Raw genomic sequence first — 18,068 nt, 5'->3', positions numbered from 1 at the left:
ATGACAGTGTTCTCAGGAGAATAGGATGCTTTGTTTTAGCCTTGTTAATTTTCCTCCTTATAATCGGAGGGTGGGTGAATGATTTTCCTTGAACCCACTCCTCGCGGTCAAAGCTAAGGCGGCAGGAGATCTTAAATGCCTTAAAATCTTCCAAGACGTCATACAAGTCAGAACAAAATGAGAAGACTGGAGGACGTTCAATGGCCCAAAGCCCCATTCACAAATTTTGACACTCAGAAGACTTGGTCAGCTCATTAATCTTGTGCACAAGCATGGATGTCACGATATTCTGTCAGTTGCCAATACTGGAACGATAATTTTACTTCAGCGTGCAAAAAATTACCAAATTTATGCAAGTTTTAGTACTAACGCGTGTTAATATCTTTGTTCTGTAGTTCGTTTGTCATCCCTACAGCCAGTTGGTCTTAAACTCACAAGTCTACAGAGATGTTCCCTTCCTGGAGAAAAGTTCTTGGAAACAGGCTCTGCTGCTTCTTCTGTCGTCTGTTTTGTTTCCTTTGTTGTTCTTGGTTTGGTTCGTTTTTGACAACTGCTGTCCCAGTCACGAGGTTGCCATAATGTTTCACGCTCCTTGTGTAAAATTTCTCATCCACTGTGGTTCCTACCAAAGCTTCCTTTTCTTGCTTGCTTTCACGTCGTTCCATTCTCAGAGTGATTTTCTGGAGTACAGCATTCTTGGTAAGTAAATGATTAAAAAAGTCTTCATTTTACTCGATATAGTACTGAGCTATATTTGAGAGATAAGCACTATTGTTTCCGTGATCAAATATTGAGGCGAGTGTCAATGCCTCTCGTTTCAGTATTGTTTTTTTCTATTCCGTGCAGATTGTGTCGTTCTATTGTTCGTCATTGGACTGCTAGTGGACGTCATTAAAGACTTTTACCAACAAGGAAGAGTCCGCTTCTGTTCAAACCATTGGAACTTCTTGGCTGCAGCTTCAGTGACGTCATTTGCTCTTCACTACGTCATTTGGTGGGCAGGACGTGCATCGCTTACAGAGAAAGTACAGAAGTGGGAAACACACGTAAAAAATCGAGGTTATAGAGTCATATTGGTTTCCTATTGCTTCTTCGCAGTGGGAATCCTTCTAGCATTTGCCCAGAACCTCTCTTTCATTCAAGCCAACTCCACCACCGGTCCACTACTGCATGCATTTATACAGATGCTGATAGATGTGGCAAAATTTTTCCTGTATTTTGTTTTCGTATTTCTGGCATTTGCCGTGAGCTTCACGAAGCTGTACCTGCAGTATGACAAGGCCAGACGGCACTTCAAATTGAATGAAGCGGGAACGAACGAAACTGATCCTCTACATCTTGAAAGGTTGGCATAACTGATTTGAATCGACTTAATCCTAAGAATCGGTTCTCAGTTAGAAAAATAATTGTTTTAGTCGCAGTTGTGCTAGTCGTTCATACTTACATTTGTGACCAACGTGAAGACGATCAAAGACTTGGACTGCTTGGATTACAGGTGTAACATTGAGCCTGACAAAGTCGTGTGTCCATCCCAAGACAAACATCACCATTGTACTTCGGAATTGCTAATTGAAACTCGAACACAGCAATTTTAGAGATGGACACAGGGTAAAATTTAAAACTTGCACCCAGCATTGCTCCATAGTCTGGGTTAAGACCCATTCACACAGGTGCCATTTGATGTGACTATTTCATTTTAACAGATGATTTTATTTCCATTTCAGATTTGGGAATAGTATGAACACGATCTTTTGGTCGCTGTTCGGTGAGATTGACGAAAGTGGTTTTAAACTTGACGAGAATGGTTACGGTGCTATATGGAAAACAGGCATGGTGTTATTTGGTGCGTTCAACATCGTAGCGGTTCTTGTGGCGCTCAACATGCTGATCGCAATACTGAATGATTCTTACATTCGGATAACGGTAGTAGCTTCCAAAATGATATACCCTCCCCGTGTAAAGAAAGTTTTGTATAAGGCTAAGACTCTTGAATCAAACGTGACCGACAATCTCTCCAATCAAAAAGAGACCCAATGGCTCTGGCTGGTCAAGAGAACGTGTACGTCATGCTCTCTTAGTGAGTGAAGGAGTTGTCTCTTGTCACGTACATATAACTGACATATTTCCAAATTTCGATTAACTTTTCGTGGCGTTAGATATTCAACTTAATGCTCTCCGGGACAATTACCTCACCCCCTCCGAATTTATTCAGCGATTCCTGTTTGTGTTCCTTAGTTTAAATCTTTATCGTGATCCTTATTAGATCCACCTGACCAACAGTGGAGGCCCCGTGGTGTTCTGGTTAGCACTGGTTAGCACCGAGTTGTGCACGCAACATTGTTTTCGGGTTCGGTGAGTTATCTGGAATTTCGGGAAATGGGCCTTAGTTTCTTCATGCCAAAAGCACCTGTACATGAGTTATTTGAGGTTCCCTGCTGCTCCCAGTGATGATGATTTCTCATTATCAAAGTATCTCAACGTTTTTTCAAACAATTGACAGGAAAACTTGGATACCGAGTGGAAATTCACCAGGACAAAGCTGTGGCTAAGCTGGATTTACAAGAAAGGCGTTATTCCCCCGCCATTTAATATCCTGTATCTGTTGCTTCCAGTCTTCTGGGCTGTCAAACGTCTTTTCACAGCCTTCTGTCCTGAATCTGACTTAGTAAGTTGGATCTCATGACTGACTTTTTTTACGACGCAACTCAACTAAAATGAATGAATGAATGAATGAATGAATGAATGAATGAATGAATGAATGAATGAATGAATGAATGAATGAATGAATGAATGAATGAATGAATGAATGAATGAAAAAAATAAAAACAGTACAGTAGATGCGTATACGTTAAAAAGAGACTACGATACCGGTTAGGGCCTAACAGATGATGGCTTTCGTTTGAAGGATGAAATATTTCTAAAGAAATGAAATATTTATCTGTATTTCTAGAGGAACAGAGAGACAAAGACAGAGAGAGATCAATAGTGAGAAAGTAAATAAAGTCATAGTGTAGCATGAATGGCTATATGATCTTAACGCATCATTCTTTATGGTTCAGTTTATAATACACTCAATTTCTTGTTGTCAGTTGAAAAAGTTAACGAAACGGGAACGAAGCCTGACGAGGAAAAGCACGCGGATTGGTGGGAAGGAGGTGGGTGAGATTTAAAATCAACTATTCAATTCTAACACCTTGTTTCAAGTAGTTTTTTTTTTTTTTAGTTTGTTGCATAAAGTCGAACCAGTACCACTCTTGCGTTATTGACGCTATATGTAACTCAACAAGCATGTTCTCGTTTTCCGTCATATAGTGTTCAATTCTATTGAAAAGCTAATTACAATCTGGCTGTGTTTTCAATGGAAAAAAATGCTTTCCAAACCGTCAAATCCTATAATTTGTTGCTGATTAGATCCTTTACTACAGGGTCCTTACAAAAACAATTACTGGTTTTTACTGAGTGTATTCACTTCAATTTTTTCGCTCTTCCTTTTTTAGAGAAGTGAAGTGATTCGCCATCTTATCCTGAGGTACCTGGCCAAGAAGTCTTGCCATTCGGAGACTGGTACCGAGTCAAGTGACTCAGAGCAAGAGAACGAGGACGTTAATGAGAACGAGGCTAAAACGTCACTTGCAAACAACAATCAGAGCTCCAGTGAGCCAAACAAAATTGGAAACGAAGAAACACCTTTGTAGTGCAGTAAATATAGTTAAATCATTAATCTACTAATTAAAAAAGGAAGAACCCAGAAAAAGAATTATTACCTCTGCTTAGAACGCTAAATACCGTATTCGAGTTCCAACATTAGTCCCAGTGAATGTAATTTGAATTAGGTTCAATTCATTTCATTTTTATATATTTATTAGTTTTGCCATTTACAAAATTTACATTGTATTGAGCTAAATTAGGCAGGGTATCCACAACGGCAAGAAGTCAATTGCTGTGGGCCCGATTTTAATAATAAAAAAAGTAAGATAAGATGTTCAGAAGTTGCAACGCCTTTCTGCCATGCTGATAGACTAAAATGCAGTTTGGCATTATATAGAGCGGTTTTTAAATACTATCTGGTGATGCTGGACCAACCACCTCAGGGGCGGATCCAGGGGAGGTGAAATGGGTGAATTTTCACCCCCCTTTTTTTGAGCCCCCTTCCTTTTTTTTTTCCTTATCCGTCAAATATTGAAATAATATTTGATTTCTCTAATTGAGGTGGAGAATGTGCATTAGCGATGACTGGTTCTACCAATCAATTTATTCATTTTGAGCCTGTTGAAATGGGGTTGACAGACCTACACGACTCCCGCTGTGTGCCCATTGTGTTGATAAAAGCCTTTATAATTTTTCTTTAATAAGCATGTCTTTAAGCGATTTCCCTTTTCTATAATAGATAAAGGGAGGTTCCTTGTATATCTCTCTTAGTAGCGGCTGGTTTTGTATTAAATGCCATTCAGTGTCCATTAGAATATTTTTCAAACATGGCAGTGATGGTTGAAATTGTGTCACGAAGAGTAGAATTTTCTTGTGCACTTTCTGTTTTTGTGTAAGAGCGTTCTTCCTTTCTGCGAAGTTAACTTCGGAGAGGATTTTGTCCACCAGGTTACTAGGATGAGCTCTCGATACCAGGCGTGTTTTAAAGTTTTTAATGTTTTCGTCAAACACTACTTTAGAAGCGTTTGTCCTCAGAAGTGCCTGCTGAGTGGCAGCTGTTGTAGTTTGTGTACTGGTAGGTTTGTAATGTGTGCGCACGTCGAGAATCGATTCTTTCTCGAATCTCTGTCCCTTATAGACTGTTGTATCCAAGAATGTTGTTTCTTATTGTGAGACTTCAGCGGTAAACTTTATGGTAGGGTGGTACGAATTTGCTTGCTCAATGAATTTTCCATTTCTTCTTTGTTTGTATCCCACAAGTAAAATACATCGTCAATGAATCTTCTCCACATTAGTGGTTTGTGAACGCTCTGCCTTAAGATCTCCTTTTCTATAGATGCCATAAAGATGTTGGCAAAAGCTACTGCCATTTTAGTGCCCATGGCAGTTCCGTGTGTTTGGAAGGAGTTCTCCTTCAGTATAAGGCTGAGCATTTCTCTGAGGAAATTTGTAGCTATAGGAGGGTTATTGGCATGAAAGTTCTCGTATGCGTTGCATACTATAGTGATTCTTTCAGTCCTCCTGTGGGATATTCGTGTAAAAGCTAGTGACATCCATTGAGACTAGAAAAGCGTTTCTAGGCACCCTAGTGCTTTCAATAAACCTTATGAAATGTGTCGTATCTTTTAGAAACGAGTCCTGTATTTGTGCTATTGGCTGAAGTAGTTTGTCTACGAATGATGATAGGCGTTCTGTTGGGCCATCACATCCAGATATGATAGGTCTTGACTTCCGACTAATGTCGGTTTGTGAATTTATGTGAGGGTATAAAACACTGGGCTTCGAGGCGGATTTGGTGTTAGGTTAAACCATTTAACCGTCATTTCGTCTATGCACCCTGCTTGATGAAGGGCATTAATGAGGTGTTTAACTCTCTGGGATGTGTCTCTAACCATTGGTTCGTCTAGTGGCTGACAGTTATTTCTATCATCCAATTGTTTCTGTCCGTCATTGATTTTGTTTTCTCCGTTCATAACGACGGTTGTTCTGCCTTTATCTGCTTTTTTGAGAATAATTTCTTTGTTGTTAACGTTAATAAGCTCCTTGAGAGCTCTTCGCTGCACAGAGCTCAAACACCTCAACCAGGCTTTGGCTCTATAAAAAATTACCTTATTACAAAAATTCACCCCCCATTTCAAAATCCTGGATCCGCGCCTGCACCTTGTATTCTTTAATAAGTATAAGGTGTACTCCAAACAAACTTAGACGCATAACGGTATTAGACTTACCACGACTGAGTAAAATTAAATCAACAACGTAATGAAGTAAAGTCGCGGAAGTACCTCGCATCGAAATTGTGGAGCTCAATACCCGATTCGTCAAGGAAGATTGATACTTATGCAGCTTTTAAAAATAGTTTAAGAACAATAAATCTTACACGAATTTGATTCTATTGATCGAGGATTTTAATAATTTTCTATTCTTTCGATGATTTTATTCTTATTATATGACGTTTTTTTATCACTGGATTAGTAAATATTTTAAAATTCTAGTGTGTTTTTGTTTACCGTGGCGTACCTGTAAACTAGCTCACAGCTATCTCGGCTGTATACTTAGGTAAGGATATACTGACCATGTTAAATAAAGTTGTAGTTTTAGTTGTTCTATGTAGAGCAGTTTTTGATTGAGAGTCGTAAAACCAAACCTAAAGTAATTACTCTGGCTGCCACTTGAACCTCTCCATCTTCTTTGTTGACTTTAGGCGCCACGCCGTAGTGTAACCACATTTCCTTCCATTTGCTCCATTTCTCAGCCACATTGGGTTTTATATAGATAGAATGAGGTGCGGGCAGCGATTGAAGATAAGCCATTGGTGATCATCTCTCTTCTGACACCATGTAACGACAAGTTTTGATAAAATGGCTTTTTAATACCGAACAAACATAGTGCGAGCAGTCACCGATCAAGCTCGACGGGAAAACTGACAATCAACTACATATATTACTTGGATAGATGTACAAGCAGTAAACATTTGCACGTTCAAGTTAAGAAATAACTAATTCTACAAAAAGTAACTAATGCGCTACTCACAATATATACTAATACATGCATGCATGAATAGTTGCAACCCCGGCGGACTAGGGTCATAGGTAGAGTTAATGTTAGCTGTTAGCTTGCTCTGAGAGTTTCACTCCAGGCCCTTCGCCGCAAATGCCAAAGCTTCTAACTTGCACTTTTTGTTGTAGATGATATTTCTAGTGTAATGCCTCATTGTTTCTGTAATTATTTTAAAGTCATTATTACTGAAAATTCAACACGAGCTCTCCTCCTAGTGAAGGAGAATCAAATCCCACATTAAGGAGCATCAGTAAAGTATATTGTTGCTGTGTTGTTTTTGTGTAAGTGTAATTTTAAAACTACTCCAAGCTAGTTGACAGGCAGTCCACTAAAATGCCATAAATCCTCGAATAAGTGCTCCCTCTCGAATACGCGAAGTTCTCTGTGATTGTAATAAAAATTGTCCAATTTTATCGTCTTAGGGGGTTAAGGCCACCCCCCCTCCCCCCCCCCCCAAAAAAAAGAAAAAATGCGTATCAAAATGAAATTGTACTGCAAAATCCCGCGATAAGAATGTTCATGAGGTATTTTCACATATGCTTCTTAGACTGCGTAAGGCAGTAGCCCGAACATGAGAAATAAGTCCGAAGTCAGTTCTAGAACTTTCCTTGTAATTTGACTTTCTTTTTGACCAAATACGATATTTGCTTGAACTGTGAAAGATACGCCTTAGATCTTTCATGCAACTTCGGAAAAGGAATCTGTACAAACATCCAATAATTAATCCACGCGCGAGGTGAGTTATTTTGTTAAATATCTACCAACAAATGTAGGTATATAGAGAAAGACCGGACTATAAGATCGTTTTTAATCTTTCGTATAGAGAAAAGAACTTGGCGCGCGCACCTATTAAAATCTCGATAATTATGAATGCAACCTGGTTTATAATTTGTTACAGGAAAGCAATCCCCGCAATAAGATGAACATTACCATGTCTGATGATATTCGCCATGAGATAAATCATAATAACAACATGAGGGACGGCCCTGCCATTGTGTCAAGAATCTATTACTCCATACTGCAGGCCCCATTTACGCCGGTCTCTGTACAAATGGCTATCGCGTTAAAAAAATGGCTATTGCATCAAATTGAGCGGCATTTTCAGTGTCTGCTTTTGGGGGTTTTTGTTTGGCACGCATTGCGAGTCTCAACAAACATATTGATAGCTACAATCTTGGACAACCAGCCTTTCTCCCCTTTTTTTTCAGTGATGGAAACATGGCGCGTTTTGTTTTGTACGCAAATTCGTACTGATTGATTTAAAGGGGAGGATGGGGGACTAATTTTTTCGTTTATTTTGTCCAAGTTTGTAGGTCCTTGTATTCGCCAGGCCAAATATAAATTGACTCCCAATATGGCTGTTCATGAATAAAGCTTCGAAAGTGAAAGAGAACAACTTCTCATTAATGAGGTAATTTGAGCCCGAAAATACCGAAAAAGCCATCTACTCACTGATAGGATGTCCATATTTTAAACTCGACAAGAACAGAAACCAAAGATATTTTATTTGCTTATATCTCTCGCTTTTTCACTGTTACAAGGTAGGATTGTGTAATTGTTGGGCGGCGTCATTGCTCATGTAAATTGAGAAAGTCAAAGTCAGATCTCAGATTCCAGAAGTTAGTAGTTACGCGCCAGTTAGCTTTAATTGTAAGGTGTTGAATATTGCTTATCTTGTATGAGAATAAAATGTAACAATGTATTCACAGCGGAGGTGAATGGAATCATTTTAGAGAAAATTAGGAAGTAAACTGAGAAGTTTAAAAGACGTTTACCTATGACCTACTTCAGTGCGCGAGTTATGTCGTTAAAATGCCATATCCGGCAAAATAAAACTTTCTTCATCAAATCATTCTGTACGTTGATCGTATATCAACGTACAGAATGAACGTTCCTAACATCTGTTTAGCAAAGTTCAGTTGGAATTTAGAATGGGTCGGTCAGGACTTGTGAAACAAATGCCGGCAAAGACAGGGTACTTTCACCGGTTTTCAGAATGCGTGCTAAGGAGGGTTAATAATAATTTAGTTTTTGTGACCCTAAAAATTAAAACAAATCAAAATAAACATGCATTTCATACCTTTGAAGGAACACTTGACTTAGGAATTATAATGAATTTTTGTGTCGTTTCCTGTTTTCGAGCAGCGAGGTCTTCAATTTTATGCAACTTCCTACTTTCGCCACGCTCAAATTTAGGTCCTCGAACGCTCTGACTGTTGTGCCCTGTAAAAAATGTATTTTAACGTATTTCCGAAAACTAAAGTCATTTCATTTACTTATGACCCAAGATGATTTAGTGGGCAAAGTTTGAGGGCAAACTTTTTTTCGACCCGAAACGCAGTGGACCGTTCTTAGGGAAAGTGCCACTTAATTAAATGCCTCCTTCAAAGGCTTTTCCAACTGAGAGTGGAGTGCAATAAAGCGAGGCGAGCGCGGAGCGCGATCAGGATAACCTGGGAACGAGCGCGGAGCGCGACCGGAGGGATGATGGGAAAGAGGAAAATAGGGAAAAGCCCGCTAAATCCTGTACCGAAGATCTGTGGATGTGATCGAAAATGTGAAGAACGCGTAGATCTCCGGAATGGTAGAGTGCTCAGACGATGAAGCGCCTTTCCATCATTGGAAGAGATTTTGGCTGAAAGAGTCGACTATTTGGAAGTTTCCATTCGAGAATTGTTGATGGACAGTGAGTGTGTTTATGTGTGTTTATTTTCTTTTGCGCTTGTTACATCGAAGTAACAGGTTTTCTGCTATTCACTTGAAGTCAACGAAGCCCGAACAAATACCCCTAGATTATACGTTCTTCCCGCGTTCTCTCGTGGGAAAGTTCGACGAAGCGAACTTGGGAGAAGGCGTTAAAAGGCGAGGAAAACACGAGCTCCATTAAAGGCGCCGCCATCTTGAATGCAAGATTTGCCAGTCGCTCCGCGTGTCCTCTCCTTCCCATCTTCCCCTGCGCCCCCACTTTTCGCGGGTTTAATTTTTAATTCATTTTCTTCGGCGCGGACGACTGGGGACGAGGTAGCTTAATTAAGCTTATGAGAGAACTAATTGGGGAACCTCTTCAGATAGAATTGGAATGTGAAATGCTGGAATTTAGAAACCCATATATGACGTCAGTCCGGGATTCGAACTCGGGCAAGATTGGTGAGAGGCGAGTGCTCTCACCCCTGCACCCGATGGGTTTTCATTTGCAAAGTAAGGGGGCTCTTAACTGGTTCAATCAAATCCGTAACGCGTTGTGTCTTATATTTTTATGCAGTTTGTTACAAGCCCCAAATGCCAGCATATTCTGAACGAGATTATTTACTATGAATGGCCTCACTGGCAGAACAGGAAAATGCTGACCAAATTGGCGTGGTCGTTCCTCCAGCTTGCAATCGTTTTAGTGTCCATTGTCTTCTACATCCCAATGCGACTGGCGAGAAAATTCCCTTGCTGCAACAAAGACCCTTGGCGCTGGTGGAAGTTTAGAGAGATATATGAACACCCTTACTGCAAGTTTGTCAACCACAACATGTGGTACCTGATTTTTCTCGTCTTCATATTTTTAACCACATTTGCACAAGTGTTTGGCGCAGAGATTACAGGAGTTTTGTCGTGGCAAGGTCAGTGATGGTTTCCTCAAAACCGTTTTCTGGAGTGGACCGAAAATGTAAAGGGATGGACCTTTCTGTCCATTGTACATCTTAAAACTACTGGGCTCTTTACAAGTAGTATCATCCAATAACACTTATCGAAAGCAAAGAGTCATTCCTAGATTAACTGAGTGTTCCACCTGTCTCCCCCCTAAAATCAAAACCGTCAAAAATGTGGTGCCAAATTGGACAGAAAAGACTGGGGCGGACCTCATCAAATATGATATTTGATCTTAGGTTGTGTTCTATTGACAGCAGACGTTTTCTGTCGGCTTGCTCTGGCTTCATCTTATATTCTACCTGAGGAAAGAGCTATTTTTGGTCAGTTTTGGTGAATGAAACATTCGAAGCGACTAAAAAATTGCGTGATGTGGTTGTAAAAGAAATTGATACATTTGATGCCTTTTTACCCCCCCCCCCTCCCCCCCTCCCTATTCAAGCGACAACGTTCTTTTTTTAGACTACGAACAGTCCCTCATTTTTCTCAGGGTAAGTGAGCAAGCGAACCACGCACACGAATGAGCGCGAAAATTGCCTCCCACGCGTAGGGAAACGCGTCGCGTCTCGTCGCGGGAAACAATATTCGCGCGTGCTCGCGAAGTTTGCCAAAGAAAATTAAGGGACCGCTCGTAGTCCATTCTATTCCAAGTACTTTAAGTGATCTCATAACAAAGGCTCCATTGAATCTACTTTTTATTCTCATCAGATAACCTTTCAATCCTTCTTTGAATCCCTGATGAAGACACAATTCCTTGTTTACTTTAAAGAAGCAACATCTTCTGTTTGATTCCGCTGGCGATGACTCACAACATATATTTCTTATGTTCGTTAATACCATTACTTCCATGCAGACTTCGTGGTGCTCTCCTTCGTGCTTGGCCTCCTGTGGCAGGAATTATTCCAGGAAGCTCGCAGACAGGAAGTTTTTGTTTACTTCTCAAAATGGTGGAATAGTATTGACATGGTAATTGTCATTACCTTTCTGGTCGCCTACACAGTGTGGTTTTGCTCTTGGGGCATTTTTGGAAAATGGAAACCACGGGAAAATGCTTTTATCGTCGCTGATGTCTTGTACGCCAGTGCCACTGTGATGGCCTACTTTCACTTGACACACATTTTTCAGGTAGGTAAATCCGGGAAATACGGTAGCAAGAGAAGATAAAATTGAGAGAATCCCTAACCCCTGCGTACAAGCTCTCTCAGTCAGTGACAATTACGATTACAGTTAATTGCTTTGTCCAGAACTTTTGTAAAGTGTGCGCAATTTGTTCCTTCACGGCCATGTTGTTTTGGAGGTTATGGGTTTACGGTCAAAACGCCCCCGACAGATAAGGCATAACGCCCCCTAATGGAAGCGAAGCTCTAATACAAGGCGTGCTTGTAGCTTCTCACTTTTAGAACGAAGAATATATTTAACAATTATTCCATGAGCGCGCGTTGCATATGAGATGGTAAATAGCCAACGAGGCGCGAGGCGCCGAGTTGGCTATAACTAATCTCATATCCAACAAGCGCGAATGGAATAATTGTTTTATTAAATTCTCCGCGTTTAGACATTGCTGTTGAAGTTTACTGAATTTTTATATTTTAAGAAAAAATTTCTGTCAAATTAAGACGACCGGATATTGAGGCAACCTCCGACCAAAGCGCGCGAAGCCTAATGATCACATGACACGCGCAGCGGAGTTGAATGAAAAATCGAAAGCGAAGAAAATCGGACACAGCCGGACATCTAAAATTCAAGAAACGTTTAAATGTACGAATTATAACCTTTCTGAGACTAGCATCCAAGTGCTTTTGGAGTTCAAGCTCACCGAGAAGCGTAATAGTTGTGCACATTTGAGCAAATGTTCTGCTGTGTGTTGCCGAGCGAAGGAAGAGATCAGGGCAAGGTCGGCTTTTTTCAGACTGAACTGAATTCCTCGCGGACGATTTAAAACACTTCAGGCAAGTCCAAGTGTACGAGGTACAACCTCACTGAGACAAGCATTCAGTGCAAGTTTTTAAACTTCAAGCTTATTTGAGAAGCGTAAGAACTGTGCACATTAGTGCAAATGTTTTGCTGTGTGGTGCCGAGCGACGGAAACGAACATTATGGCCGCCGCTCGTACGGATTTCATAGATGAACCATCTCAAGTCCTCGTAAATTCGGATATCTTGTTTGTCTTTGGGAGCGTTTTGTCTTATGTAGGGGGCGTTTTGACCGGTTACTGTTTTGGATAACTTACTACCTTTGCTCTTTGGTTTAGAAAACGCAATTTTAATTGTTCCTACTGCCCGTGAATGGGAACATTGAATTAAAATATAACTTCAAAATGTTTTTCAATAACATATGACACGTAAAGAGGTAGACTCTCTCTTTAATCTTCTCTTGCATGGATTTGATTGTGCTGGCACTAGCCTCTGCTGTGGTCTCCGCAAATAAAATTATTGGAACACCATGTCGCTCTTAAAATGAAAAAACAATAGCGGAGCAAATTGAACGAACAAAAGAAACAATGGACCCCAGCCCTGAAACAGTAGAAAATAGGGAGCTTAGCAACGACGACGGCGACGGCAACGAGGTCGTCACCAAAAAAAAAAGAAAACAATATAATCAATAACCGAAACAACAACTCTGCATTACACTTTTTGGTACATTTCTTTGCCGTCACTGCACGACTAGAACGTGAAATTTCCTGATGAACGTTTTATGGAGGACGTAAATACACGACGACGAATTTTTTCTGTCTCTTTCTAAACTTGGGTGCGGTCTCCAAGAATTCAACTCCAAAAAATTTCACCTGCATTTGACATTTAAAGCGTGTTGGAATGAATCGCGACGACGTTTAAGAAAACGCGAATTCGTTTTAATAGTGACGTTTTCACTGCCGTCGCCTTCGTCGTTGCTAAAGTTCCCTAATTAGAGGTACAAAAGAGCTGTGTGCTGCCTGAATTATTTAGGTCCACATAGACGTGAAAGAGACAATGTGGCCGGGCTCAAGAATTATTTTGGTAACTTGTCAAAATTTGAGCTCTGCAGTATAAGTGTTGCACACTACCTCCCAATACAACAACTTTCTATTATGTCGAAAGTGATTTTACGTTTGATAACTGAGGTTTTCCTCCACTTTGCACAAATTTGCATGAAGTTAAAATAAAAACTATTCCTGATTTGCTCGGCAATCAGTGTATATACTGACGTTGGTAAGAAACATGAGCTTGATGGGCTTGATGGACCGGTAATTAATGTTTAATATGTAGCGTGAATTACCACCTCAAGCCCGTCTGATCCAATTTTTCGTGAATACATGCTATAGGTGGATTCAGAACTGGGTCCTTTGCAGCTGTCCTTGTACAAGATGCTTAAGGATGTGCGTCGCTTTCTGTTTATCTTTCTTTTGCTGTATTTTTCGTTTGCCACTGGTGTAGTCAGGCTGTATTCCTTCTATGTCAGCTCTCACATCGAGTTATGGAAGCAAAACATCACAGACAACGAACCGTCTCCTCCTTATGCCAAGTACGTATAACAGCAACTTAATTCATATTTCAATGATTTCAATCATATCGTTACCATCCCACTCCACGTGTGCGACTTTGCTAAACGTTCCATGCAATGCTTTTTGGATCCAAAACCGCGTATGAACGTTTGTCACTCTAGCACCCTATTTTGGAAGATGATAGTCCAAAATTACTCCGTTGTGTCAATGTGTTTTAAATGAAACAACTTTCCCATCGTTTAGCTGCGGGTCTAGAATGACCATCAAACCCCAGGAGGGGGACCCTCAAATAAAAATGGCATAAAAGGTACCGGCATTTTCGCCCCTAACAGTTATCAAATCAGTTGACTGACATATTTTTACCGCTCAATACTCTTAAAGGTGCCGTCGTGTTCGTTTTAGATTTTCAGTCCACCCTAGGTGGTACCAATTGGTAATCCCCCACTTCCCCCCCCCCCCCAAGAGTTTGAAGAGCACCCCTCATTTTTAAATGGGAATTCCCCACGAACATTTAGCAATGTCAAGGTTCTTAAAAAAATGTTGAAATATTTAGCAGGAACCTCACGGGCCTACCATCTGAATGTAGTACATGGTATCAAATTCATTCAAAAGTTGTTTGTTCTAATAAGAACTGTTTCCATTTTTCAGACACACTAATTCGTTAATTGCCTTGTTTTGGTTGTTACTTGGTCTCGTTGAAGAGGACAAAATATCAGTGCACGATCCCGCATTTCAGATTACATCGTTTTTTGGTCGACTGTTTTTGATGGCTTACGTGGTGTGCATGGTGATCGTAGCCTTAAACATGCTGGTCGCCATGATGAACAACTCCTTTCAAAGAATCATGGTAAGAATTCTGTAGGAAGAGGTGATATGGTGGACCATGTGCATACGCCCTGACTGCGTAGTCAGTAAATTTTATTTGGTATCCATGCATTTGCGCATACGTAACCATTCACATTTATTGATTGATCGTGTACCTTTATGGGACGTGTTGACGTATAGGCCCAATTTAGAGCAGTTTCAATTGAGCATCAAAAGTTAGTCGTGTTTGCTTTGTTTTTGCTTTACTAAGCCCTGTGATTGGTTAGCAATGCTCGCGCCACTTTCTCAACCAATGATTAGCAAAAATCAAAACCAATCGTATCATGTCGAAGGAGTTTTCCCGCGCTCGGCGCCAGTTACGTGTACTTGTTTCAAATACTGATTGGTCAATTCACTGTTCGAGTATGCTGTAATTGACCAAGATGATTACTTGGTTATCGATTTATAACACTCAATAAAAACGATTCTATAGGTCGTACTTCGTTCGCCTAGGATGTAATTCAAGTCACCTGGAAAACTTCACAGTAAATCCACCCAATAATCTAGGAAACAATAAGTAATACACAGGCACAAAAGTCCGACATTGCGTAGACTTGGCTCGTAATACCCACCTCCTGCTGGTATATATATAATCTGCTAAAAAAAAACAGTCTCACAAACGTGAATCTCACGTTTACCGTTTGCCGTAAACGCGATCATTCTAAATCTCTCAAATAGAAAACTTGAATTTTACGCTACTTTTTATGCAGCCAGATATATCATGGTAAGTTTTCCTTTTTTATTTTCTCCTTTAGGAAAATGAAGACATCGAGTGGAAGTTCTCGAGAACCCAGATGTGGCTTGAGTGGATCGACAAAGGAAACACGATTCCAGCGCCGCTAAACATTGTCTACCATGTTCTTTACTTTCCGGTTGTAAAATTTGTGAGATTTTTGAAAGAGGAAAGGTTATGTTGTAATCAGGTAAGAATTTCCTTTAAGTAGATAAGAAAGGGGAGAAGGGGGGGGGGGGGGGGGCTGTAAAGGATAATTATTCAATGATACTCTTCTCATTCACTCTTTCTTACATTTCTTCTTTGGCTTTACTCAGCAGGCGAACATACAACAGACAAACAGAAAGGTAGGCAGATCATACGAAAGCATTGTGTTAAAAAAATACGGATCATTCCCGACCAGCACTCAATACCATAGTAAAAACGTGATAGTCATACATACCACGTCCTAATTTTCCTAATTCTTTGGTTGCAGGCAAACAGCACGAAAGCCGAGTGGAAAAAGGTAACTAGATTTTCTTTCGAAGCCTGTCAGAAAATAATATTTCATTGAAGAATTGCCTGTAGCCTTTTCTGAAGCCAAACCTGGCAAATTGTTCCACAGCGGTGTAATGAGTTTCTTTTAACTAAACGTTAAAACTACTTCTAGTACTACACCGGTTTCAAAACGAGTTGAGAACCTCTTGAAAGTTTGGTTTTGGTAACTGAGTCGATAACCGGTAAATTGGCTACTGTAAAGAGATACAAAAGCTTACTTTTGGAGCGTTAGTCCTTACGCTCTAACGAAGGATTTGTACTCTGTTGGTCTCAAGATTCAAGGAACTTGTGCATCTAGCACTAATGACGCAAAAGATGGAGCAGGGGATTACAGGCAGTTGTTCTCGTCTGCCCTCATAGTTCAGTCGGCGGAGCAACGGTTTAATCAAATCCTGGAGGTCGTGGGATCGATGCCCGCGGAGATCAAATTTCTTTTCTTTCTTTTTTTTTTTTTTCTTTTTTTAAATTTTTTTGTTGTTTTCGCGGTGAATGTTTACTAATTTCTCTTATTTAACCAATGTAGAAACGTGTGGAGACAATGAAGGATCTGGTTGTGAAATATCTAGAAAACCGTTACCTTGGAAACGATGTGGAAGAAAACAATATGAACGATGACACGAATCAAAACAGAGCGCAAGCCGACTGTAAAGGGAAAGGCAAACAAAACAAAGTTGACTTGCTGAGAAAAGAACTGAGCGAGCTTAATGAAAAAATGAACAGGATAATTATTGAGCTTGAGGGGTCTGCACAATAATGTCTCGAGTCCGCAACTACTTATTATGTTAAGGGTGCTGCCTCGTCCCCAGGCGTCGCTCCTTGATCGTGTGCTGTTTGTGTGGCGTTGTGGGATTGATTTAGCGCGGTGCGCGTGGCGTTGTGGGACTGATGCATTTTTCGCTTCCTTCCTATTAACCCCCGCGCTCCCTTTTTTCTTTTGCTCGGCGCCTGGGGACAAGGTAGTTAAGGGTGTACAAATATGACTTTAGAGTACTTCACTTACCAAATTTCTCTGGAAGGGAACCTAAGTTTTACAAGCCCCGTGGTTTTTATTAGGTCCCCTTGCCACTTCTTTTCTATCTCTTGTACTTTAATCACCGTAACTTTGTAATCATTTGTAACCATTGCAATCATTGTAATTATTGTAATTCATTAGTCATTGTAACTTAATTGTGGGTGGCAAATAAACTAAATGAAATAAAATAAAATAAATACTTCAGTATAAAGGGGCCGTTTGCACCGTGTAGCGACTTTGTGAATAGTTAGTAGTTTACACGCGGGACAAATATAATTGAAATGTTACTTTCATTATGGCGTCAAATAATTACCACTACCTGACTGAATTCTTCAGTTTTTTGTTTTCTCGCGCTAATTAGCCGGCACTATTGTTATTTATTCCCCACTGGGATTACAAAATTTCAATTTGACTGCGTAAAATCGAAATGAATTCTGGTAGTTGCACAATCAGATGACGCAATCATGAAAATGGCCTACTGCCAAGAAATCGTGTCATTTAAAGACTGAGGGCCTCTTCATATGAGCCCGGTAGGCGGGACGAATTTTGTCTTCTGTTCATATGGGAAATTTAATCCCGGTTACCGAGACGAAAAATGTTCAAAAGGCCCCCAAAATACCCGTGGAACCGCGTTCCGACTTGTCAGCGACCTTACAGGTCATGCGCAGTTGAGACTGTTTCGTCTCGGACGGTCCCGGTATCCGGGCTGGAGTGTTCATATGGGAAAAATTACCAGCTTGGTTACCGGGATCTCGGTCGCAAAAACCGAGATCTCGGTAACCGGGCCAGCCCGCCTTCTCATATGAACACCTCGCAATGTTTGTAAAGAAAAGAGTGGCGAGGCGAGATCTCGGAAACCGAGCCAGCCCGGTCGACTGGGCTCAAATGAAGAGGCCCAGCCAATAACTTCGATTGAGGGTGAGGTTGAGAATTGGAAGGCCCTGCGAACGAAACCTTGCATAAAGCATCTTAAGATAAAGGTAATTATCGTTGTTCCTTGCCTTCCGAAGGATGTTTTCGAGTTTTCTTTGTGTCCCCTATCCTCAATAAACTGCTTTCAGCAAAGTGATCCAATGTAGCATTCGAGAAAAACCCGCACT

General features: G+C 40.6%; 2 protein-coding genes and 1 long non-coding RNA gene across 10 annotated transcripts in view; 2 read left to right on the top strand and 1 right to left on the bottom strand.

The window, feature by feature from the left end:
- LOC146461945 (short transient receptor potential channel 4-like) overlaps positions 1 to 3,724 on the top strand; it is a 43,430-nt gene extending 39,706 nt beyond the window's left edge. Inside the window, exons 3-8 of the mRNA XM_085086346.1 lie at positions 396 to 699; positions 847 to 1,345; positions 1,725 to 1,923; positions 2,501 to 2,665; positions 3,090 to 3,155; positions 3,498 to 3,724. Of these exons, the coding sequence (XP_084942472.1) occupies positions 396 to 699; positions 847 to 1,345; positions 1,725 to 1,923; positions 2,501 to 2,665; positions 3,090 to 3,155; positions 3,498 to 3,695 (1,431 nt within the window). The 3' untranslated portion in view covers positions 3,696 to 3,724. The remainder of the gene's footprint in view (positions 1 to 395; positions 700 to 846; positions 1,346 to 1,724; positions 1,924 to 2,500; positions 2,666 to 3,089; positions 3,156 to 3,497) is intronic.
- The window catches only part of LOC146461943 (short transient receptor potential channel 4-like), a 99,743-nt gene extending 81,767 nt beyond the window's left edge, over positions 1 to 17,976 (top strand). The window contains exons 2-9 of one of the 8 annotated variants that reach the window (XM_085086337.1): positions 9,968 to 10,313; positions 11,195 to 11,466; positions 13,643 to 13,842; positions 14,471 to 14,669; positions 15,442 to 15,609; positions 15,737 to 15,766; positions 15,895 to 15,924; positions 16,480 to 17,976. In XM_085086337.1, the coding sequence (XP_084942463.1) occupies positions 9,968 to 10,313; positions 11,195 to 11,466; positions 13,643 to 13,842; positions 14,471 to 14,669; positions 15,442 to 15,609; positions 15,737 to 15,766; positions 15,895 to 15,924; positions 16,480 to 16,710 (1,476 nt within the window). In that variant the 3' untranslated portion in view covers positions 16,711 to 17,976. The remainder of the gene's footprint in view (positions 1 to 9,967; positions 10,314 to 11,194; positions 11,467 to 13,642; positions 13,843 to 14,470; positions 14,670 to 15,441; positions 15,610 to 15,736; positions 15,767 to 15,894; positions 15,925 to 16,479) is intronic. The other 7 variants (XM_085086339.1, XM_085086336.1, XM_085086343.1 and 4 more) reach the window with 7 other exon arrangements.
- Positions 3,859 to 6,595, bottom strand: LOC146461944 (uncharacterized). Its single transcript, XR_014857300.1, has 2 exons — positions 5,809 to 6,595; positions 3,859 to 4,086 (listed from the first exon to the last, which is right to left on the bottom strand). It is a non-coding gene; the product is annotated as an uncharacterized LOC146461944 (long non-coding RNA).
- Positions 17,977 to 18,068: the final 92 nt, after the last annotated feature.

Source organism: Pavona decussata, unplaced genomic scaffold, assembly GCF_977016875.1.
Source record: "Pavona decussata unplaced genomic scaffold, jaPavDecu1.1 SCAFFOLD_193, whole genome shotgun sequence".
Taxonomy (NCBI): domain Eukaryota; kingdom Metazoa; phylum Cnidaria; class Anthozoa; order Scleractinia; family Agariciidae; genus Pavona; species Pavona decussata.
Note: the sequence above shows the minus strand (reverse complement) of the source record. Positions and strands in the feature narration are given on the sequence as shown.